Source organism: Mytilus trossulus, chromosome 13 (genome assembly GCF_036588685.1).
Source record: "Mytilus trossulus isolate FHL-02 chromosome 13, PNRI_Mtr1.1.1.hap1, whole genome shotgun sequence".
Classification (NCBI taxonomy): domain Eukaryota; kingdom Metazoa; phylum Mollusca; class Bivalvia; order Mytilida; family Mytilidae; genus Mytilus; species Mytilus trossulus.
The window spans coordinates 41,637,028-41,662,108 of NC_086385.1; the positions used below are offsets into that span (position 1 = coordinate 41,637,028).

General features: G+C 32.0%; 1 protein-coding gene across 6 annotated transcripts in view; it reads right to left on the reverse strand.

The window, feature by feature from the left end:
* The window catches only part of LOC134695203 (uncharacterized), a 79,947-nt gene that overhangs the window by 4,852 nt on the left and 50,014 nt on the right, over positions 1-25,081 (reverse strand). For 2 of the 6 annotated variants that reach the window (XM_063556418.1, XM_063556414.1), the window contains exons 12-27: positions 23,550-23,851; positions 21,626-21,649; positions 18,140-18,271; positions 17,324-17,476; positions 16,170-16,908; positions 14,987-15,172; positions 14,133-14,353; positions 13,348-13,359; positions 11,033-11,141; positions 9,096-9,866; positions 8,559-8,675; positions 7,714-8,070; positions 5,473-5,571; positions 4,984-5,104; positions 3,707-4,214; positions 169-699 (exon numbers count right to left, since the gene is read on the reverse strand). In XM_063556418.1, coding sequence (XP_063412488.1) covers positions 169-699; positions 3,707-4,214; positions 4,984-5,104; positions 5,473-5,571; positions 7,714-8,070; positions 8,559-8,675; positions 9,096-9,866; positions 11,033-11,141; positions 13,348-13,359; positions 14,133-14,353; positions 14,987-15,172; positions 16,170-16,908; positions 17,324-17,476; positions 18,140-18,271; positions 21,626-21,649; positions 23,550-23,851 — 4,382 coding nt within the window. Of the gene's footprint in view, positions 1-168; positions 700-3,234; positions 3,353-3,706; positions 4,215-4,983; positions 5,105-5,472; positions 5,572-7,713; positions 8,071-8,558; positions 8,676-9,095; positions 9,867-11,032; positions 11,142-13,347; positions 13,360-14,132; positions 14,354-14,986; positions 15,173-16,169; positions 16,909-17,323; positions 17,477-18,139; positions 18,272-21,625; positions 21,650-22,308; positions 22,333-23,549; positions 23,852-25,081 lie in introns of those variants that run through there. The other 4 variants (XM_063556415.1, XM_063556419.1, XM_063556416.1 and 1 more) reach the window with 4 other exon arrangements.

The window sequence follows — 25,081 nt, forward strand, 5'->3', positions numbered from 1 at the left end:
TCCTCCACCACATTACCTCATAAGAATGACTAATTGTTGGTGGTAAACATTACTTTCAGCGCTATTGGCCATATTGTGGCAATCTTTTTTTATTGGTTGAGAAAGCCAGAGACCCTGCAGTGAACCACCAACCTTTTGCAGGAATACTGATAATCTTAAGTCAATTACCTGATAAGAGGACTGCATTGTGCTGTATTTGTTCATTGTATTAGATCCACCACCGCCACCACCTCCCATCATGGTTCCTGTTCCAGAGGCTAAGTCATAATCAGCTGTTGTAGATTCTCCTGCATCCATAGCAGAATGACCACCAAGTGACTGACCACCCATTGTATTAGAACTGTACATTTTAGATGCTGAGTAGCTGCTGGCTCCAGTGCCATATCCTGCACTTCCCCCACCGCCAGTAAGAGTTCCATTTCCATAACCACCACCACCACCGCCACCACCACCAATGGTTCGTGAAGTTGTGGTTGAGTATTCGCCAGTTGTCACACCATAGCCACCTCCACCTCCACCACCATAACCTCCACCTCCGCCATATCCTTCACCACCAGCCACACCGTATCCACCTCCAGCTCCGCCACCGCCACCTGCTGTTGCAGTGTTACTTGTATAATATGATGAGAATGCTGATCCTCCGCCTGCACCACCGCCCATACCACCTCCTCCAGCTCCACCACCATTCACGACTGTTACCTAAGGAGAAACAGAAATGAAGTATTAAGAAATGTCATTCTATTTATCAGATAGTTTCAAGAGGATATGAAAAAAAAACTTTTTTAAAGCATCACTTTCAAAATTGATCAATTAAAAACATTTAATTTCTAAAAGCTGTCACTATCAATTGTATTTATAAGGGGGTCTCATTGGGAGGTTCTGATACCGACCGTGCAAGGGCTGTATAGCCAGTCAAGGTCGTTAAAAACTTCCATTTGTTGGTTCTGATCCCGGATACCGCTTACTGTTTTGTCAGATTCCCGTATCACACTTAGATTATGTACGTAAGCAATTCTTCTTTTTTTTTGTGATTTCCTGTGTTCCGCTAGACTTCATTTCCCGTTTTCACGGCACAATAATTTGACTTTCATGGTCACGTTAACAAAAAATCGGCAATTCCGCGTCACGCTTAGACCCCAATGAGACCCACTTATAAAGCTCTATTTCTATGGATGCAGTACATGCATTTAATCAATCTTATAGATTTTTTCCCCATTAATTGGCTGCAAATGTAACAATATACTGTAATATATGACAATTGTTCTATAAGTGATTCATTGACAAAAAAACAAACACAAACAAAAAACAGAAAATATTCACCAGAAAGTAAGCAATTGAACAAAATCCTTCCCCAATCACAAAGGTGTAAAATATTTATAAAAGCGGAATATTGAAATAATATTACCCTATAAGCTGTCATTTTGAACCCTTTAATTTAAACCTGGTTATTGAAGTGCTAACAGAATTCAGTTATTGAAAAAAAAAAATGCCAACATTGTTTCATACAGTAATTTTAGTTAGAACACAAACTACAAATTAAATAAGTTCAAAGCCCCATTTCAGATTTATATTTAAAGTACAAAGAATGTCACCTTTAAATTCAATAGCTGATTAGTTAGAAGAAATGATATCAGTAAGAAGCTTTCATGTTAACAATTTTTCCCCATGTTAAAATTTGTTTGAAGGTAATATTCATACCCGTAGCCAGGGGGGGGGGGGGGGGGGGGGGAGTACGGATGACCCCCCCCCCCTTGAAAACAAATAAGCACTGTTAAAGTCAATGTTCTGTTCGAATTGTAACTGTTAAAGTCGAGTTTGCAAGTCGAACGAACCCTACCTTGGAAATTCCTGGCTACAGGCCTGATGTTCAACCTAATATTCAAAGTTACTAACTGTGGATTAAACAAAATGAAATAGTCCTATGAATTATGCCAATAACAGTGCCTGAATAACATAAGTAATCTTAGAGACTAGTCATCCTTTGCGCCTGTCCCAAGTCAGGAGCCTCTTGCCTTTGTTAATCTTGTATTACTTTAACTTTTAGTTTCTTGTGTACAAATTGGAGTTTAGTATGGTGTTCATTATCACTGAACTACTATATATATTTGTTTAGGGGCCAGCTGTTTAAATGTGTCAAGTTTATTTCTAACTCCTTTAAATGTTCTTAATAATTAATTGAGAAACCACTGAACCAAACTCCAAAAATTGTGATTGCCACCAGTGAATTGTGTTATAGAAAATCAATCATAAACATCCCAGGTCATTGAAAGCAAAATTAAAGAATAACAAACTCCCCAAAAATGTGTATGTGCCAAATTGACAAAGAAATGAGATCTTTCATAGATAATATCCTCATCTAATTATGACAATCTGCAAATAAACTTTAATCTACCTTAAAATTTATAAGACATGTAAAACTGATTGATAGTTGCTTTACTTCCAACAGCAAAGTTGAAATTGTGTGTAAATATTACTTCCTGTTAGTGTTACAAAGCAGCAAGATTTGTTTGTTCCATTAGTGTATGTAGTGTCCCTTGAAATTCTAGCAAAGAGTTCAGAAAACACATACCTCTGGGTATTGAAAAAAGTTGAACGACTAGTGAAAAAAAAGCCAAACATAACATGCATCAAAAAGATTTTGGATAAAAATTCATAAAACAAAAGTCCAAAATAAATGTATAAATAATGTAAATAAAAATATTATGAATGCATCTTTTCATTCCAGAATTTGAAAATAATATATATATATATAATGATATTTAATAGAATTAATAAAAGGTTAAAAAACAACTGTCACATTTTATCGCATTAATTAAAACATTAATCATGATAAATAGCCTTTACTAATAAATGACAAAAAAAGCTGTATTTTGAAATGCTTCCCTTCTTTTCCATTACACTAATTTTCGAATTTAAAATGCAATTTTAAAATTGAAAGTTGTGGTTTGATCCTAAAGAGCATGTATACGGTGAATTAATTTATTTTCGTCTACACTAATTTCATTGATTAAGGAAACATTGTATTTTTCATGGATAATTGATTTGTGGTTTTGCCAAAGTCTGCATACCAACAAAATAGATAAGAAAATCTGTATTTCATTGAACTTTGAAATTTCATGAAATTTTTGCAAGTGCAGTGGTAGAATCTTTACATATGTCGTCACTAAAACAAACTTCTCAAAAAGATAATATCAATAAACATGATAAAATGTCAATTCTCACAAGCAAAATCAGCAATATTTAAGCATCCAACAGAAAACAAAATAAAAATTGCAATGCACAAAAATTAAAATGTATAATAATTATTTAAATGATAAATAAACCACAAAAAATGACTTACTTCTTCATCCAGCTAATTAAGCAGCAGGAAAATATAGAATGATTGGTAAATTAATTATAACTAAAATTAAATCTAATTAGCAACAATGCATACACCATACATTCAACAAAATGCAACAATTCTGATGAGAAAAAAATCATACAAATTAACAGCCAAAGAGATACAATTTCTCCTCTTTAAAATTTCATTTGACTTAAACTTTTTACTAAATAGAATTTTTCCATGTCACTTTTTTGTGACACAGTCTTCCAGCTATTTTTCATTTTTAATTGGATGCGTATTATACACAACTGCGTATTATACATGGCAAAATACGGTATCCAATTTCTTTCATCAAATGTTAACCATATAACAATAAGTAATTACCTTGGCTCCTCCTGCGCCACCACCTCCGGCTCCTCCACCTAAAGCTTGAGCGACTGGTAGATTGGTTGCAGTAGGTGGTGAGATTGACATTGAGGGTGGTCCCCCTCCACCACCACCTCCTCCTCCTCCCAATGGAATCACTCCTGGTTTCAAACCCCAGAAAGCCCACATCAGACTAGCCAAAAATGCCATCGTTCCCAAAATTGCTCCCATTACTGCTCCAGCTCTAGCTCCTCCGGCAGCGCCACCTCCTGCAAGTGGTACGGGACCAGCACCACCGCCTGTCAGGGCACCAGTTATAGGTCCTCCACTTCCTGATGGACCAACACTTCCTGAACCACCTCCAACAGAAATAGACCCTGGATTACCGACTCCTACATTGACTCCTCCTCCGGGTCCACCACCTGAGGCTCCTGGTGCCACTACTCCTCCTCCTCCAAGATCTCCTGGTATTGGGTAGGGTCCAGTTTTTGGAGGAAGTGGGACTCTTGGGGGAGCTGTAGGTCTCCTGAAAATAATAATATTGATTTTATTAAATAAGCTCTATAAATTTAGAAATTTGTACATACATTTATTATTGATATGGTTGAAAAAATACTGCATGATGATTTTTTGCAATTTCAGAAAATGGTTAATGGTGACTCTTAGAGGTCTGTTTTTGGATATTATCACAGTTTCTTGCATATACCCCTCTTCTTAATTATTAAATTTGCAGTATACATAATGTATGTGCCTGTCCCAAGTAAGGAGCCTATAAGTCAGTGATTGTTGTTTGTTTGTGTGTTACATATTTGTTTTTCGTTCATTTTTTGTACATAAATAAGGCTGTTAGTTTTCTTGTTTGAATTGTTTTACATTGTCATTTTGGGGCCTTTTATATCTGACTATGTGGTATCTGCTGTCATTGTTGAAGGCCATACAGTGACCTATAGTTGTTGGCAATCATACCACATCTTCTTTTTTATATAAACATCTTTGAAATTCAGCACATGAAATGAAATGATCAGATAAATTATTTCATCAGTTGATAAGTCATGTTAGTGGCACAGTTTCAAGTGGGTCTCATTTGGGTCTAAGCCTGATGCGGGATTGCCGATTTTTTGTAAGCGTAGATTTCATGTACTACAAATTTTTAGTACAGAAATAGTACCTATGCAAAAGTAGCTGTGTACTTTATTTGCCTTTTCAACTTTTTTAACTCAAGCTTCACTGATGAAAACAATACAAATGAGTCTGACGCAAATTTTATTCCTTGTTTTTACGATGAGTTCACTTACGGTGTTCTAACAAGAACGTATCCTGGTCTTCCATTGGTGATAACATAGTAAGTACCCTTCCAGTTAGCACCAGTAGCTGACTCTCCAAGGTCTATAAACCTGTAGTTCTTGTAAAAAGCACCTAGGAAAAAAAAAGGTTGAAAAATTATATTACATGAACATTCTAAAATACTCAGATAACCAATTATTTTAACCCAAAATTTATATGTGTGTTATGTCTTTTCTAGCATCTGGATTAATATTAGACAAAGAGCACCTGAGATCATCCCAGTTTTTGGTGGGGATTTGTCACTTAGTCTCTTAAGTTTTCTATAGTGTGTCTTGTCTTGTGCACTATCATTTGTCTGTTTGTCTTTTTCATTTTTAGCCATGGCGTTGTCAGTTTATTTCTGATTTATGAGTTTAACTGTCCATCTAGTCTCTTTCGCCCCTCTTTTAAACAATAGCAGTCAAGAAATTTTTATACCAGAAAACAAAACTGTTCCATACCTCCAATGATGCCAGTAAATGGATTCATCACATTACCGCTAGCGTCCAATCGGCCTCCAAGGTAGACATACTTTACTTCATCAAATACAGAGTGACTCACTGAAAATACAAAAAACATCATTAAAATTCATTGAATGCCTCACCGAAAATACAAATACATTCATTAAAATTCATTGACTGGCTCACGTAAAATACAAATACATCATTAAAATACATTAACTGGCTCACATAAAACACAAAATACATTTACTGTATCACTTAATGACCTGTGAAATGACCCACTGAAATAACTAAGTTTAAGCTTAATATTTCTTTTTTATTAAGAATGTAAGTTCCTCCCTCATCTTCTCAAAATCTGCATCATGGTATTTTTTTTCAATTGGGAAAAAAATAAGCATAGTTCAAGAACTTTAATATTTTTTCTACAACTAATATAGTTATCATGTTGGAAAATTAACCCTGTTAATTTCAAAAACATGTGAAAAAAATGCCTTAAAGTTCTTTAGATTTATCATTTCAATATTACAAAAAAGTAAAATACCTCATTCTAAAGTATGTTTTTTGGTATTTGATTTTTTTTGTTTTGAAACCATAAAAAAAAACCTAAATGACAATACTATATCTTTTAATTATAGTATATTTGTTTAGTCTCATAAAAACCAAAAAATAATTATTGCATTCATGCTATTATATTCTATAAGAAAAATTTGCAATTGATAAACATATAATAATACTTTTAAAATTTTAAATAACTGATCCCTCATTCTCCATTTAAAGTTTCATCACAATATTTGTGCTAACCATGCATTGCATTTCAATAACTTTGGACTTCCTGCATATAGTGATATAAATTTTTATAGAAAGGCAAAGTTCATTTTACAATTCATCAGCCTTTGAAATTCTTGATTAAGAAAAAGTATGCCTGATACAAAAAGATGAAAGATTTAAGAATGCATAACTTAAGCTTTGTAGTTACCTCCCCTTGACTTATAATACATGCTGTACAGTTTTATCATAGTACTTTGAATAAATGGTGATCATCTTTGCTTTAAAATAAATTCAACAAATTATTCTTGTTGGAATGTTTTCTTTAAATTCCAATTCTCATTTTGTTTCTGATTATTTTGTATTATTTTAATATTAAGCCAAATCCATTTATTATTTTGTCAAGGGAGATAATTAGTCATTTTTCTTTTTTCTCTGAAATATCAAGTAATATATGCAAATCATGATAATAATAACAACCAGTTGTATAGATCAAGATATGATATTGTACATAAAAAGAACTGAAAAAAATCTTATTCTTGCATCATAAAATTTCTAAAACCCCCAAAAATTATGTAACTTGTTGGAACGGGTGCTTTTCGGCTTTTTCTCTAACTGCATGTTTGAGTATTCAACTAACTTATGTGAAAATGAATGTGAAAATGAATGAACAGATTAACATATTTTATCTTTTCTATCATTGCAAAAGAGTTGTCATGTTTGAAATAAATTTGTGTGAAATAATTGAGAATTTTTTCAGTTCTTTTTGGAAAATTGAAAAAGTATCTGGCAAAATATATCACCAATACCCACTTACCAATAATCCAAGCTAGAAATTGACAACATGTTAAAATACACAAGTCACATAGTTTTGAATACATCTGAAAATTAATTAATTTCCGACAAATCACCAGTGACCTTCACAAATCAATTTTTCCCCAATGACCTTTAACTTCAGTTAAATTCTATAACCTTACCTCCAGTAAAGTGAACTATCCATTTGAAAAGTAATACAGAACACTTTAAAATAATTAAAAACGTATATCACAGAACAAAATAGAAAGATCTTGATTAGTGGAGACTTCTTTTATTCTTTCAGTTTTTTCATATTGATATATTTCTTTCTTTTAACCAAGTTTTCTTTGTATTTGGGTAGCCAATTTTCCTCTTTTTCTATTTCTGATCATTAAGTTTTTGGTCAATTGTTTTTTATTCTGTAGACCTAATCCAGGAATAATTCGGTTTTGTTTTATTTTTCAACACAGGTATGCTTTAGATGCAATTTTGTTTAAGGTTTCTTGTTATATCTGCTGAGATCCTTTCTTTTCATGTGTTAGGGTTTAAAAATATCCTATATTAGAGAATCATAAGACAGCCACTTCTACAGAAAAGTTAAACATCCCATCTAAAATAAGTTTTGTCATGAAATAATATTTTGAATTAGTTTAAGCTAAGTCTCTAAACAAAAGTACATACCTTGATGGGCCAGAGTTTTTTGCACATTATCAACAATCAAAAATCCACCATCGGCAGTACGTGTGAACTGTACCACATGATATTTCCCATCATTCAATCTATTCTGGTCAAAGGTTATCGTCTGCTCCCCATTTCCTGTGTTGTATTGTGCAACCAAGTAACCATTTTCCAGTCTGAGTTCAATGTACTCGTTGGCACCACCACTATCAATCCTCATTATTATGCCGTCTTTCTCTTCCGTCATGAATCCAAACGCAAGTTTGTCTTCTCGGGAATTTTGTGGATTAATTAGGTCAAATTTGATTACACCATACTGTTTATTTTCAAGGTATTTATTGAAATAAACACCAACTGGATCTGGAATTAAATATGATTCTTTTATAATAACATGTAACGCTTGTACACAATATATCTTTTTAAATTTTGATTAAAAAAAAATCTGAAGGTTAAGCCATAACATTCTAGAGTAAAGTATAATATATGGTATTGTAAAATAAAATAATTTTAGCTCGGAAAAATGTTATGCTTTTTCATTATAGCAAAGTGAAAAGGGAAGTAACTCAAGAAACAAATTTTCAATTTTTCTTGTTTCGTCAGTGTTCTTTTGTTTTTAAGCATAGTATACAATGCTTTAAAGCCTTTAATGCAAAATTTTAGAAAAAAAACGGACTTGTCCAGACAATTGATGTTCTCTGGTCTTAAAACCTAAATCATTGTTATAATGAAATAACCTTTCAAAAGTTCTAAAAACCCGATTCCAAGGTAAAAAGTTACTAAATGTACTATGGAAAGTTTGTTAAACAAAAACGGGTCCTATATTTGTTTCTGATTGGTTGGATACTTACAATCTTGACAAGTAGGTCCATAATATCCAGTCAGGTCACACATACAACGTGATGAAGCTATACCAGGAATACATATCCCACCATTAGAACAGTAATCAGCAGCACAGGCTTTAATATCTGAAATTCATAAAATAGAACTGTATTATTATTTTGGTACTGTGAAGTTATAGGGATGTTTTTATAATTGCGATAAATGTAGCAGAAGTATTGTGTTTTCAACTCAGATCTTAAATTCCTAAGGATTTATTTAAATTTTCAGTAATTTAAGTTTGTTCGCAACATATGGATTTAAACAAAAATCAATGCACTTAAATTTCCTTAATCTTAAAAGAGGCATCAGTCACAGAAAATCCTCTAAACAACTCAAATGATGAGAAAGGGTTAAAACAGGGGGATCTTTTTTTTTTATCTCCCTTAGGGGCTGGTTGAAATGTAAGGTTTTAAACTTTTAAAGAAAAAAATGGGAAGTCCCCTTACTAGAACTGGTGTGTTTGTAGGTATGAATTTGCTCATCATCTTCAACATTAATATACATACCTGTACATGCAGACATAACAGCTGCCTTATCACTGGCAAAATTAAAGAGGTTTGGTGAAAATCCATTCAGATCTACGGAGGCCAGACATCCCATAAAACCATGACGAGATACTATACTGGATGTTATGGCGCTATCTTTAAAGTAGGTCGTTGGTAATCCACCAATATACATGTTACCAGTTAGTTGAAGATTCTGGTTCCCTGGAATCTGAATGTCCCGAGTTGTCCCGTCCACGGTCACTCTGTAGTATTGCTGACCGCCTTGGACGAATTGTCTTACCTCAAACATGTGCCACTGGTTGTTGTTTACTCTTTCTGGAGTTCTGATGACCACTGACTGTTTGGACAAACCATTATTAAAGTGGAAGTTTAAAAACCCATCGACTAATTCAACAGCAACAAATCGACCTTGGGGTCCCTGGCTGTATAAAATGACACCGGAATCGTCTTTTGTTTTGAAATTAAACATCATTCTAAAGCTAAGACCCATATGCATTTGGTCAAGCACAGAATGGACTTCACGAGTGGCAAATGTGATTGGACGATATATAAATTTATTCAATTGTCCTTCGTTTGAGATCCATACGATTTTGAAAGCGGAATCTGGTAACCTGCCCCTAAGTTCACTGAACAAGTCTAACCTATCCCAGTAAACATTCTGCATCAGACCCAGATAATTTGGATGGTTTTCTACAGAAACTCCAGAGTCGCCAACTCCACCAAAGTAAATCTTGTCGTATCGTAGATAGAAGTTTTCACCCTGGATAGTTTCTACAAAAAGAATATAATGTCTAGTTATTTATGATGATACATTTATTTTATTATATCAGTGAAAGTACAAAATGTTTTTTAAATATGCGGATCAACATGATCAATAAATTGGTGAAAGTATGGAATGTGCCAAAATCAGGAAAAAAATCTATAATTGCTAAAAGGAATTTATCGAGTGGCAAAAATGCCAAATTCTGGAAAAGCAGCAAATTCATGAAATTACAATGGATTTTAATACAAACGAAAGGCATCATTTACCGTATCCATTTAAAATGAAAAAGTCCAAACACCATTTCTTGAATTTGCAAACAAATTAAACCTGACAAGAATTGCATAGCCATACTTAAATATGAATTCAAATTTTTATATTCTATAGCACTTTTTATTATCATTTTATCATCATAAGAAGGGGGAGGAGTTGGCTGATTTGGTTTAAGTTTGTTACTGACAATTCATTTCAACACCCTGGCTTCAGTTGTGGAATTAATGATCTATCAAATCCTCTGGTAATCACAATTAGTCTAGATTCAGCCTATATAGATTCATTCATAAGATTTTGGGTCTTGAAATTTTGTTGTAAGTAGTTCAGTTTTCTCTAGATATATTTTTAATTAATTTATGTTATTGGGTTGCTGTACCATTTACATCCAATCTCCACTCAATTGTACATGAGGGTCGTAATGGGGGTACCTTCATGACGAATAACGGTAAAAATTCTTGCCAAATGAGGTTAATGGTAATTCTTAGTGTATGATGATAAAATAAACTCTTTCTTTAGGAGATAAAAATATCGTCTGATTTTGATGAATCATGTTATTTTTTTCTCAGAAAATGACGGTTAAGATAATTATTTGAGATCTCTGATGAACCATGATCAGGATATTTTTACGAATCACCATAGATTTTTAACCAATTTGAAGTTAACACTAGCCTAAAATGACGGTTTGACGCCTGGCCTTGGGGTCATAAAACTTTCGAGCACGATGTTTGTACTCAGACTCGGAATCGACCAATCAAAATGCTGGATTTCATGTTTCGAGCATGATTTTTGTGCTCCGAGCACTGAGCAAAGTTTTATGACTTCAACCCCTGATGTTAAAGGGCAATATTACCCCATATATGACATGAATTCATTGTTCAATTTGGTCAACATTGTATATACTCACTCATGACTGGTTGTTCTGAATCCACAAATAATTCAAGATAGCTGCCTCGTCGTTTGATAAACAAATTATGCCATCTATTGTCATCCAAGTTAGATCCAACATAAAATACCTGAAATTATACAAGAACGTATACAGGTGGCATATTGACCAAAAAAACCAACATAATAAGGTTTGTTAAATATATTACACACCATTTTTGCTGTATTCAATTCAATACAATACTTTGGAAGCCATTTTATTTAATGTGCCAATCTTGTAAATTTTGTTCACATCTGTCAACTTTCAATTTTATATTTCAGAATTAATACTAGAAAGTTTATCTCTTTAGTAGAAAATTACCATAATACTTGAATATTTATGAGATCAAAATCATTAAGAGATATTATCTCTCTGGTGATGGATAGATACATAGATATAGGAAGATGTGGTATGAGTGCCAATGGGACAACTCTCCATCAAAGTCATAATTAGTAATAGTAAACCATTATAGGTCAAAGTACGGTCTTCCATATGGACCATTGGTTCACACCTAACAACAAGCTGTAATTTAGGGCCCAAATTCTTGTTTTGATTTCAAATCAATACAAGAAATTCATCCTTTTAGTGGCAAATTACGGTAATATTCATGAGATGAAATTTTGAGAGTTATCTCCCCTGGTCATGGTTATAAACTGTCATATAATATATATCAATACTAGAAATTTATCTCATTAGAGAGCAAATTACTGTAAAACATGAATATTCATGAAATGAAGGTAAGAATTATCTCCCCTGGTCATGGGTAAACTGTCAGAGATGGGTCTACTCACACTAATGTAATACATGAATATTCATGAGATGAATGTGAAGAGTTATCTCCCCTGGTCAGGTTATTAACTAACAGAGATGGCATACCTGCCAAGTTTTCAAAATGCCCATGGGGGTTTTGCGTGAAAGATGGCTGCCATATGCCTAAAAAACCTTCAATGGGCCTTCAAATACAGTGTTATGTTGTTTTTTGGCTTCTTCATACTTTAATAAGCCTCAATTCATTGTAAAATTAATTGTTTTGTTTAAATTGTGGGCATACTTGCTCTTTAAAAATTTCAATTTGGGAGCCTCCATGGGGAAATCCCCCGCAAATAGTGACAGTTGGCAGGTATGAGATGGGTATACTCACACTTATGTAATACATGAATATTCATGAGATGAATGATAAGATTTATCTCCCCTGGTCATAGTTATACACTAACAGAGATGGGTATACTCACACTAATGTAATACATGAATATTGATGAGATGAATGTTAAGAGTTATCTCCCCTGGTCATGGTTATAAAGTAACAGAGATGGGTATACTCACACCAAACGAACACATGAATATTCATGAGATGAATGTTAAGAGTTATCTCCCCTGGTCATGGTTATAAACTAACAGAGATGGGTATACTCACACCAATGTAACACATGAATATTCATGAGATGAATGTTAAGAGTTATCTCCCCTGGTCATGGTTATAAACTAACAGAGATGGGTATACTCACACCAATATAATACATGAATATTCATGAGATGAATGATAAGAGTTATCTCCCCTAGTCATAGTTATACACTAACAGAGATGGGTATACTCACACTAATGTAATACATGTAATAAAGAGGTTCTGCCCTCTTAATAATCCTCTGAATGCATTAATAAGAAATACAAAATATTTTATAATGCAGATTATATGATATGATGCTATAAATGTCATTATTGAAGGGGCATTAGCTATGAGATATAAAAAAAAATATGGAAAAAAAATGGTAAATTTGAATTTGACAGCAAATGCCAATTAACAGTACAATTTCTATATAATTTAAAATATCTAAAAATATTACAATTCTCAGATTGGAAAAAAACCTGAACCCCAATAAGTAAAATATCTCTTTATAAACAAATGTCAAATATTTTTTTTAATTGATCAAATTAAAATAAAGTACAACTCTAAAAAAAGAATTATCCTGTATTTAAAATAAGATATGTTAAAAAGAAATTAAGAAGTATAGTAAATGATGCTATCGTTACGTGTATATGATAAAATCTGAAATTCAAAAAGCGCAAACATTTTCAGTCTATATTTAGAAAATTTAGAAATTTATATTATTGATGGATTGAACATATCACCATCATGCACATATATAATAATAAAATAGGGATTTTTCATTTTTTCTTTTTTTAAATTTACATGCGATAATCATCAGTAACCTTGTTCCCATGGTAGCTAAAGGTGTTTGTTCAACATTCGCCAGATTTAAATTGTAAATATTTTTTACCTGGATTAACTTTTTCTTACCTTAATTGGCAGCTGTACAACAAAGAAAAAATAAAAGCTGCAGGTGAAAATTGGGCCAAGTTTTATCTCAGATATTAAATATCCTTTCCTTTTAATGGGTTTACATTTTTAAATAATATTTGAATGCTTTATTTAAGTATATTAAAATATCTTTTCAGAAGCACTGTATATTACATTCTTTTTCAACATAGATTTTGTTTTTGATGTTTCAGAAAAAAAACATGTATCTTTAATATGTACATTAGTATTGGAAAATACTTTTGGTTAAATCATTAACGTGTACCTTCTAAATCATAAACTACTGATATATTTTTATAATTGTACATCTGTATTAAAAACTATAATCTATTTTCTTAGTGAAGGGCATACAATACAGTTACAGGGGACATAATGATGTTGCTAATGTACAATGTTATATTCTCAAAGTCAAACAATGACATATCGGGAAAAGAAATATTTTCAACTGTTTTTTTTATGATTTAAACTGATTTAACTTGAAAATGAGTACATGGACCCCTCTCTTTTAAAATGACATAAGGTTCAATTATGTATTACATATTTGAATTGATGAGGTGAAAAATAGCTTGTATGCAAATTTTCAAATAACATTCATCATAGGATCAAAACTATATCTTATGCCCTTTAACTAATTTTAATTAAACACTTTACCTTCTAAATTATAAACTACTGATATCTGTACATCAATATTAGAAACTATTTTCTAGGTTAAAGTTAGTGACACTACAATACATATTGTAAAAATAATATTCTATCAGAATCATTACCTGAGGAGATTGACCTTCAACTTTGATGGTGACCTTGACCCTTCCATTATCAAGTTCAGCACGAAGATAATCATCACTAATGCTGGATATTGTTTGGAAGAGGAATGCATTTCTTAAGAAGGATTTGAATCGGAGAGATATGTCATTTGTATGAGATTCCTGTCTGGTGCTGTAAAAGTATGTAAGGTAGTCATTTCCTTGGAAACCACCAATCATTGCAACTAAAAAGGAAAAAAATCACAGATGCATTACCTTGAAAACATTACATTTAGCTAAAACAATGATAAACTGCTTTGATATTTAAATGTGTTACTGTAATTGTCTTTTGTTGCAGGTTTCTTTTTTTCTGATTTGATATAGTCTATCAATTTGTGTCTATTTTTGCAGTATTTAAAATATATCAACAAATAAAAATTAATGTCTTTTGGAAAGATACTGTAAATTACTAATGGCCTTTGAGACCCTGATCTTGTCAGGTGACAAATTTCAATAACACTTTCATGTGACATAATCATGTGACATCTAACAATCATTACATTTTGTACCAGCCCATCCAATGCCTGCACAATAATATTATGTGACAACTTACACTTGAGCAATACCATGTGACTTAATCATGTGACAACTTACATTCATTACATCTTGTACAGGCCCATCCAGGTCCTGCACAATCGCAGTAATATTTTCATGTGACAACTTACACTTGATCAATACCATGTGACTTAATCATGTGACAACTTACATTCATTACATCTTGTACCGGCCCATCTAGTTCCTGCTCAATCACAGTAATATTTTCATGTGACAACTTACACTTGATCAATACCATGTGACTTAATCATGTGACAACTTACATTCATTACATCTTGTACCGGCCCATCCAGTGCCTGCACAATCGCAGTAGTATTGTCTAACTCCATCATAGCATATTCCATTATTACATGGGTTGGTAGAAGTACACTGTTTGTTCATATCCATACAACCAAGACTTATAAAATTATCACTGGGTATATTCCTCACAGGTCCATTCATATTTGTGTCTGAAAAAGTAAACAAAAATTCATAAAGTGAATTGCTTTAATAGGTCCATTCATATTTGTGTCTGAAAAAGTAAAACAGAAATTCATAAAAGTGAATTGCTTTTAAATCGGAAATTCATGTGATGTTTTAATTATTGCAAAAAATTATGACAGAATTGGCTTCACTAAAATAACAAAGAGCAGATCAGTTGATAAAATTTAAATGAAGTTACATTATTAAAAATTGTGAAGGTAGGTCTTTATTTCTGTTTTATTTTACATTTTGCGACATGATTTTGAGTCATGCACTCCATCTTGCTGTTGTCACATTTTCGATGGGTCAGTTTTACCGTATTATTAATGATGGGAATATTTCCCTTGGTTATTGGTTGAAAAAAAGGTGGCCAAGTGTCATAGCTGCTGTTAAATTCCCAACTTGGAATATTTAGATGTACTGTGAAACTTGGTTTAAATGGAACCTCTTCAGGACTAAAGATTTTGTTCAGTTTTGGCTGATGTTAGGTTTTATCAGAACGCATATAATTTGATATGACGGTACTTAAGAACATGTTTGGTTTATATAATAAGGTTTTCAGTTTATACAGGATTTGGTTTAGCCAGGTTTTACTGGATTAGGCAATTAATTTACTTTTTAATTATTGGTCATCTCAACTCGATTGCTTCTCTTACTTTCGCCGTACTTAAGCAACAAATTCTCGTTAAGATGATCAATAAAAATCTTTAATTGTAGGTCACTGTATCAATAATGAGAAAAACTAATATAGTAGTGGATTCATTATTTTTCGTTGAATACAGATTTTCATGGATTTCGTGGATACAGATATACAAAAATTCAGATGATCAATGAATATCAAATTTTCTGCAGGTTTGTGTGTAGACATCAGCAAAACCATGAAATTTAATATCCATGTACATGTTCCTTAATCCACGAAAATTGGTACCCAAGATTGAAGAAAATAAATGAATTCACAGTAGTCAGTTATAAAATCCTACTTACTTGTGTTAATGAGCTGTAGATCGCTGAAACAACCAAGGAATTTACTGTTAGATGAACCCCAGACATACCAGGACTTGAAATCTTTTGGAAAACCACCTATATATATACCATCATTAAAATATGCTTGCGTCCTCTCCTCTGTAGTCAGGTCCAAAGTTTTCTGAATTCCGTTGAGTGAAATAAATAACCTTGAGTCCTGAATTTCAAGTTTGATGTTCTGCCATGTTCCGTCATTGACAATAACATCGGAAACCAAAATTCGTCGAGTTCTTGCACCGAGGTCAGAAATGAAGTACAATTTACCATCATATATCTCAAAGGCTAAAAATAACTGATTAGACGAACCTTTACGACGGGTAAAAAATAAGACACCTTTTGACTCAAGTGTTCTAAATCGGAATGTAATTGTTCCACCGGATCTTACATCCACATATGCATTCTCATTGATATGTAAAATGAAAGATTTAAGGAAGGAAATGGTATTGAGAAGAGTGATAGTTGTTGGCCTTACTGGTTCAATTGGTCTGGTGGGTCTTGGTGTATAGGGCCTTGGTGTTGGCCTTGGTGTAAAAGGTCTTGGCGTAGTTCTTGGTCTGGGTCTTGGTGTAATTGCTTGTCCGGGTACTATAATATCAATACCATTATGACCATTTCCACCATTCCCACTATGCATTTGGGTTATATACTGCATCAAGCTGACACGGAGAAGTAAATTTGGTAAATTCTTCACATATAATATCTGAAAAAGTATTAATTAGATGTCATGTAGTATATCAATTAACCGTTATATTATCTTATAAGGTAGGAAAAATCTAAGGGTTATATGATAATATTCATAATTTCACAAAATTTGTTTTTTTTGTAAGTTTATCACAGTAAAATAGATTTCATCAATGTTATTTCTGCTGCATTCATGGTCTTAAAAGGAAAGAATCTCTAAAAAGCACTTGTCAGTTTGTTTCTAAATAAACTTATGTGGTCACTCTTCAGTGGATGATCCAGAACATTTTTTTTTGGGGGGGGGGGGGGGCACTGACTGACATAAGGGGCGCTTCAGTCTTGCTTCAGTGATTCCTTGTATAATCAAACAATTTTTTTTCCTCCTGATTCTGCCTATGCTAAGAAATACATGTTATAACTTTCCAAAGACTTACCTTTGTTATTCCACCACTATAGCCCTGGGTAACAACAGAATCAGTATAATCTATTGGTGTACCACCGAGGTAAACATCTCCTCGTCCAATCAGCTGAATCTCTCTTACAGTGGTTATAGTTCCGATATATTCTTCGTCAATATAGAATTTAAGCTGAAAAATAGATATAACATTATAAATTTTGTGCATTTGAAATAAAAACAAAAGAAAAAAGAAAAAACAATTAACTATAGATGATAGATCTATTAAATGCTGATAAAACTGAAATCATTGCCAATGGAACTATTGATTCAGGAGTTATTGCCCTTTAATAACATTATTTTTTATAATTTAGTATTTTTGCCTATTATCTAGAAAATGAAACAGAACTGAACATGTATATGCATGAAATAAAGGATGAACAAAATCTGATCAATTGAATGATAGTAGGTTGAATTTCCATTGGCTAACATGTCTAACACTCAAAATTCACCCCCCCCTCTTCCCAGTTAGAAATGAAATAATTGAGTAGTTTTTGACACAAATTACAACGAAATACCAAAATAAAACAATTTGTACAAATGTCCCCCTCCATTTAAAAAAAAAAATTTGGTCAATTTAATATCAATATAATTCAAAATTAAAAATAGCATGTAAATGGTTCAAACAGTTACCTCCCTTCCAACCCTGTCCACTCTAAATGTATGCCAGTCCCAGTCATTCAATTCTTTGATTTTTCTGGACGTCAGCTTGATTTCCTGGATACGGCCATTTCCCCCCTCACAAGTTACAATGGAACACCCTCTCCCCCCATTTTTAAATGTTTCAAACAGTTACCTCTCGTCCAACCCTGTCCACTCTAAAGGTATGCCAATCCCAGTCATTCAATTCTTTGATTTTTCTGGATGTAAGCTTGATTTCCTGGATACGTCCATTTCCTTCATCAATATGGAACAACAAGTACCCATCCTGAGGATAAAAGTACATGTGACCTTTAGACATTATTGATAAAAGTACATGTGCCTTTAGACATTATTGTTAAAAGTACATGTGACCTTTAGACATCATTGTTAAAAGTGCATGTAACCTTTAGACATCATTGATAAATTTGCGTTATAACAAACATATTTCAATGGATCTACCATATATAACCACTAAGAACTTGAAACTATAAGTAGACACATTTAAATACATGTATTTGGATACGGAAATAAAAAAATACATCAAATTATTATCTTGTACAAATAAAGGGTTATACAAAAGGGTGTTATTAGTAATAAATCCCTCAACCAATTCTCTCTACCTCCCTTATCTCTCCTGATTTCAAATCATATTGACTGTCCAAATTCCATCCCTAATTCATACCATCCCTCCCCAATCCCTACTAAACCAAAATGCAAGTTCCTTTTCCCAAAATCACTTAAAAATACAAAATTTTTGCCAAATTTTTGCCAAATTTAACTTAACACCAATTATTTTTTTTATAATGTTCAGCTGGAGATAAAAATGTTAAATTAACAAATAGCAAAAACATAAAACAATTATTAATAAACAATACAAATACAAAAGCATTAACTTTTGTTAAGTGAATTTTACTGTCGGTAAAAAAACAAATATTATAATACCAAAGGCTAATTTAAATACATAGTTATATACATTGTTCCTAAAATAACTAAGATTCATAATATATCAAATACATGCTTTTATAGCAATAACTTGTATCTAATTCTAATAAAAGGTATATTTTATTATTCATATTTCGTATTATATTTTGTAACTTAATATATTCAAAACTTTTCTAGAATTTTAATTTTCTTTTCATGCTGAATATGTTTTCTCTCAATGTAATAAGCCGCTTTGAAATATGATTACAACATATCAATATCATGAAAATAAACGATGTAGAAGTTGCACTTTTCCAGTGGCTGATCCAGAACTTTTTGTAGGGGGGCGGGCCTGCTCCAGTCACTCTTCAGTGATTCCCTATATAATCAACCCAATTTTTCCCACGAAAGGGGGGGAGGAGGAGGCCTGGATACGCCTCTGTGTTCAAATGTATCCATTGTGGCAGGGAAAGATTGATGTTAACATGGATTTAAAACAAAAATAAATTGATTGAAAATATTTAATGTCAAGATTATCATCCCTGCTTACATTCAAGTCATTTACTGGATTCAAACACCCGCACCATAATTTGGCTTCCAAAATCAGAAGAATATATTATTAGTTACACAATTGTCCTAATACGAGAATTTATCGGGTCAATAAAATTTATATCGGGTGAGGCGAAGCCAAACCCGATATGAATTTTATTGACCCGATAAATTCCGTATTAGGACAATTGAACACTGTGTAAAGAATTTATCCAGATTTTATTTATGAGATATTATTATATTCAAATTCAATATATGGAAAAAATCAACCAAATATATTTTAGATATTGAATCTAAAACTGTGAAAAATTATAGAATTATAAAGCAACTCACATTTTTTTTTTTTTATTAGGTCAGTGGTATAAGGGAGATAATTCCAATTGATGTGATAAATAAGGGAGATAATTCCAATTGACATAATAAAAAATTGTACTGAAATTTATTAGAACAATATCAGCCAATCAAATTGCGAGAAATTACTCTAAATCAGGATAATTATATTCACTCAGATGTGGGTCCTGACTTTATTCTGGCAAAAAATACCTAAACCTTTGGACAAAGAGAAATAACTCTTATTTATTATACATTTTTTTTTCAGGCCAACAAAACATAAAATGAACATATAAAATGAATATTTTTTTCAGTTAGTTTGTGTGATACAACTGATGCATTCACTACCAGTAATTAAACAGAAAATATATCAAATCAAAAAGAATATCAAAACAAAATTGTAGAGAGAGGAAAGAAAAAAGAGAGGTTGATATTGGATTTTTTAAAAGCACACAACAATAGCAGGACATGTATTCAAACAATGCAAGCTAATGCAATGAAAGACACTGTGATTTAACATGGAACAATTAATAAATAAAACAAAACAAAACAAAACAAAACAATACAAATGAATTTGGTATGATGACTAAAAATGTAAAAACCTTGTAACAAAAACAGGCAACAAAAATGTATATTTTTAGGCAGAATAAAATAGACAATGGGATGTGCAAAAAATATCAATTAAAAAAAGCAATGGGTTGCATAATTAATCTAGTTTATTAAAAACAAAAACTTTACAAGAAAAAAACCCAAGAAAAACGTTTGTATGTTCAAATTCAACCTATTCATAAAATATTTGATAACATCAAATATTTTTTTCTGGTCCTGAAATGTTGCCTGTTAAACTTGACCACTGATCATATTTAAATTAATTCATAAAGAATTGAGATATGTTCCCTCAATGCATGTCATCAAGGATGCTAAGCGGTAAATCCTTCTCTTACCACTCTACTGGTTCTCACCTTGAACAAGAGTTTACTCTCTGACTGGGTGAAACCAGATACTATTAAGACTTTGAATTACATTCCAGTACCATGATGACACTTAAAATCTATGATATGATTCAAGCAGTGGACCATGTATGAAATCAATGATGAATGATAACATATCATGTGACAAGGTCATGTGATAAGATCATGTGATAAAAGGAATCATTCATCAAAAGCATCTACATGTACTGTTTCTAACTGCAATCAGAAGAATACAAATTCATGAAAATCTTTCTAGAAAACATACTCTTTTTGGCATTCATTCATAGATTTGGTTAAAATTTGATAATTCAGTTAAAATCTGGACTAATTCCTGGTTATTCACAATCTATGGCCGCAAAATACTCTACACTGACAGTGGATATATTTATTTTCATCTAGACCAATTATAGTTGCTGTTTGTCATTAATTCTAAACAGGTTTTGTATATACATTGTAGTTATCTCCCTTGAGTTTCAGATTTTCCCAGAAAGATTTTCATTCCATGTTTTAATCTTAACATTCTGAAAAAAAGATAAGTATATGAGTATGAATGTTCATAACACTACAAATATCAGTCAAAAAATGTGTTTCTTTTCTCAAATGTTTTAATTAAAGTATTTAAATCACAAACAGCCAAACCTAAATAGAAGCAGGCATCAATACTTAACCATATTTAGATTGTGTTTCATTCTTTTAGTTAAATTTTATTCAAAAACCTAGTGGATTCCCAATCTTACTAAGATTTTTGTCCCACTGTGTTTAAAGACCTCTTCTCGTCAATTTTCTCTCTATTTCTGCAAATTCTATCCCTATTTCATGAGAAAAGAAACAGATTTTGACAAACACATGCAATACATGTTTGGACTTACACATTCCTTCCCATGTTCTATATTCTGTAGATATTAATAAGTCATATTTTACCCACATCAATTATACACATTAACTAACCTATATACACCCAGTCTGAATTGTGTTTAAATAAAAAAGCAAAATTGCTTTTAATACAAATTAATGGAAGGAACAAAAATTCTGTTCATAAAGAACACAAAACTGACCTTTTTTTTTAATTATGATATGAAAGAGGAAAATTCAAAAAAATATTTTAGAGTTATCTCTCTTTGGTTATCAAATTAACAGAAAGTTTAATATTTCTTTGCAGACAAACAAATTCTTTTTTAGATTTACAAATTAATTATAATTATTTCAACAAAACTTGGGACCATAGACAAAAGAATAAAATATTATAAATATGGAATATAGAAGGCTAACAATTTGCAAATCCACAGATATTTTTGAAATTCTAGAAAGGATAAAAACTGGCTTGGACTATAAGAACATATTCTTTTGTAATGTTGGCCTTAACTATGTATATTCACAGTGTGCAGATCTAGATCAGCTATAATAAAAATATATGTATAAATTTGAAATATATCAACATGCCTCCTAATCCATTCTGTCACTTTTCCTCACTGAAAATAAATATTTTTCTACTTTCATATTCATCATGCCAATTGACCTTCACCTTCAGCACTTCCTTGACCTTTGTACTTACACATTCTTTTTTGTCAATTATATTCTATTTAAAAATCAAAATTTTGGTTACTAACAACATACTATAAATACTCTGGAAAAGTCAAATCAGTATCAATCAAAATACTTGATTAACAAGAATGTGTTCATAGCACACGAATGCCCCACTCCCACTATCATTTTCTATACTCAGTGGACCGTGAAATTGGGATAAAAACTCCTTTAACATTAAAATTATAAAGATCATACCATAGGGAACATATATACTTAGTTTCAAGTTGATTGTTCTTCAACTTAATCAAAAACTTTAACCTGAAGCAGGACAGACAGACAGACAATCGAACTACCGATTAACAGACCCACAGACCAAATAAAAAAGGCCCCTAAGTGGGGGCGTAAAAAACCAGATTTGAATAATACTGGAAACAAGACTGGTTGTCCATTTTGTAAGGAGAACAATCTATTATTGAATATTGCATGTTCCATTCAGCTCAATCTTTTGGTATTTGTCCTTGGGTTGTTGTCTTATTGACATGTACGTATGCATTGAATTTCTTGTAGACAAAAACATATATCCAGCTTTTCATTTTATTCATATTTTATAGAATGAAAACAATTTCCTATCCCCATGTCAATAATGAGCAAAAATTCTTCAATACATGGACATTATCTGACCTGGAAAGCCTTAAACTTGTTTTAAGAAAAAAGGCAAAAGATACCAACACCCATTCAGACACAATCCTACATCTGTCAGACAGTTTAATGTCAATATACTAATTAATAAACAAACAATACATAAATGAAGACCAAAGCCATGTCCTCAATTATCTCTTCTCTCTTTAATGTACTGAAATAAAGTTATATATAATTAGATTTATGTCTAACTTTCTTGGTTCTTGGTACATCATACAACATATATTTCAACACTCCACCTACATAAATAACATGATCAATAGGAGTTACTACAAAACAAAATACAACTAAAATAAATAAGATTTGTCTGTCTTTTAACTGGAAGCTCTTCCCATCCTTGGTCTGTGTTTTCTAAATGTTGCATTTATTTGTAAAATATACATAGAAACAATAAAATTCATGTATTATTCATGATTTCTTAGTTTGACATTGAAAACAACATCTTCTTAGATTCTATCAACAATTTCAATTAATTGAAGAAAAAGAACAAAATTTTTTAATATAACTTCATAATTTTTAAACAAAAACATTCGGATTAAAAGTATCTATATGTACTGTGTATAACCTCACCTTAACTGCCAAGTACATTCTCAAATCTTCATCCTGTCGATCGTCTAACCAAATCAGTCCATTTTGCTCACTGGTAATAAACTGGAAGGTGAAGGTCTCATTCTGGACCCTGGCCAGGATATCCTGCTGTTCGAATCCAACTTTGTCAAAATCATAATGGATATATGCGTTGCCATAGAAACGGACAATATTTGAGAAGTACTTGTCGAAGTCTGTGACATCGTAGCCGCTGAAGTATGTTCTAGATCCTGAACCCACATTAATTCCAGGGTTAATAACTGTCCTCTGGGTTGTTGCCTGGGCTGAAAAGTCAATAAAAAATATTTAAGGTTTAAAATAAGAAAAATAGTTGGTCGGTATTGTGACCTCTAAATGTAAGTCCTTTTCTCAAAGTCGTATACCCCATATTTTTTTAAAATCATATTTGAATTAGGATTTTCCTACTATACAATCTTCAAATTTTGACTACTATTTTTTTTGTATTGAATGTTACCATGGTAACATATGTCTTCCTAATTATGTTCAGAAAGATTTAGGTAGAGATATCAACTCCTTTTTTGATCAAATACAACAGCCTATTTTGCCTGTCACTTTTATTACCACTAAAAACAATTATATCCCCTTTTCCTAAACCCCTTGAAATGGCCCTGATTATCTTCAGGTAAAATTTGAGCAAATTAAAATTAAAAAAAAACTTTAATTCATTGAATGGTCAACTGGAACAGAATTATTCCATTCACACACTCAGACCATGGAAGCATTATAATATTGACTCAATATAACTTAAATACTTCCATGCTCACACTGAGCAACATATATACTTAACAGTGTCCCTAACAAACACAAACAAATATGTAGATCAAACAAGATTGTCAGTGATGTCAAATGAACCCTGTGGGTCCATGGACATACAATAAAATACTTGTCAATGTCGTTTTCTCAAAAGGGAGGACAATGTGTATTGGGTTTGGAATATAGATACCTTGTTAGTGATGTTCATTATTTGTTTGTCTTTTATTGCACCTGATAAAAAATATTTACATTTATCCAAAGGATCTTTGAACACTGTTGAATCCTAAGATAATGGTAAATATTGATGATGTAAATAATAATTTTTATAAGACTTTGAATACAAATCACTTCATATCATGGATGAGTTGGGAAGAATATTTGGCACTCAAATGGCTTCATTGTGCCAAGAAATCTTTCTTTTGTACGATTAAAACTAAATAAATCTTTATTTTTCAAGTAAAATGACACATTTCCTAAACTTTAATATGGCTATATGTATCAAAAAGTAAATATTTCAAGATATTTCTCTTACATATATTCAAACAATTGTCAACATATTATTTGTAACTTTTTGTCTTACCAAATTTGTGACTTTATGTCCTGTGACTTTTTGTCCTGTGACTTTCTGTCCGTTTACAGATTGGAAGTACAAGTATTTCCATTTCTCTTCTGTAATTATTGTACCCCAACAGTGGCGGATCCAGAACTTTTCCTAAGGGGGGGCCTGCTCCAGTCATACT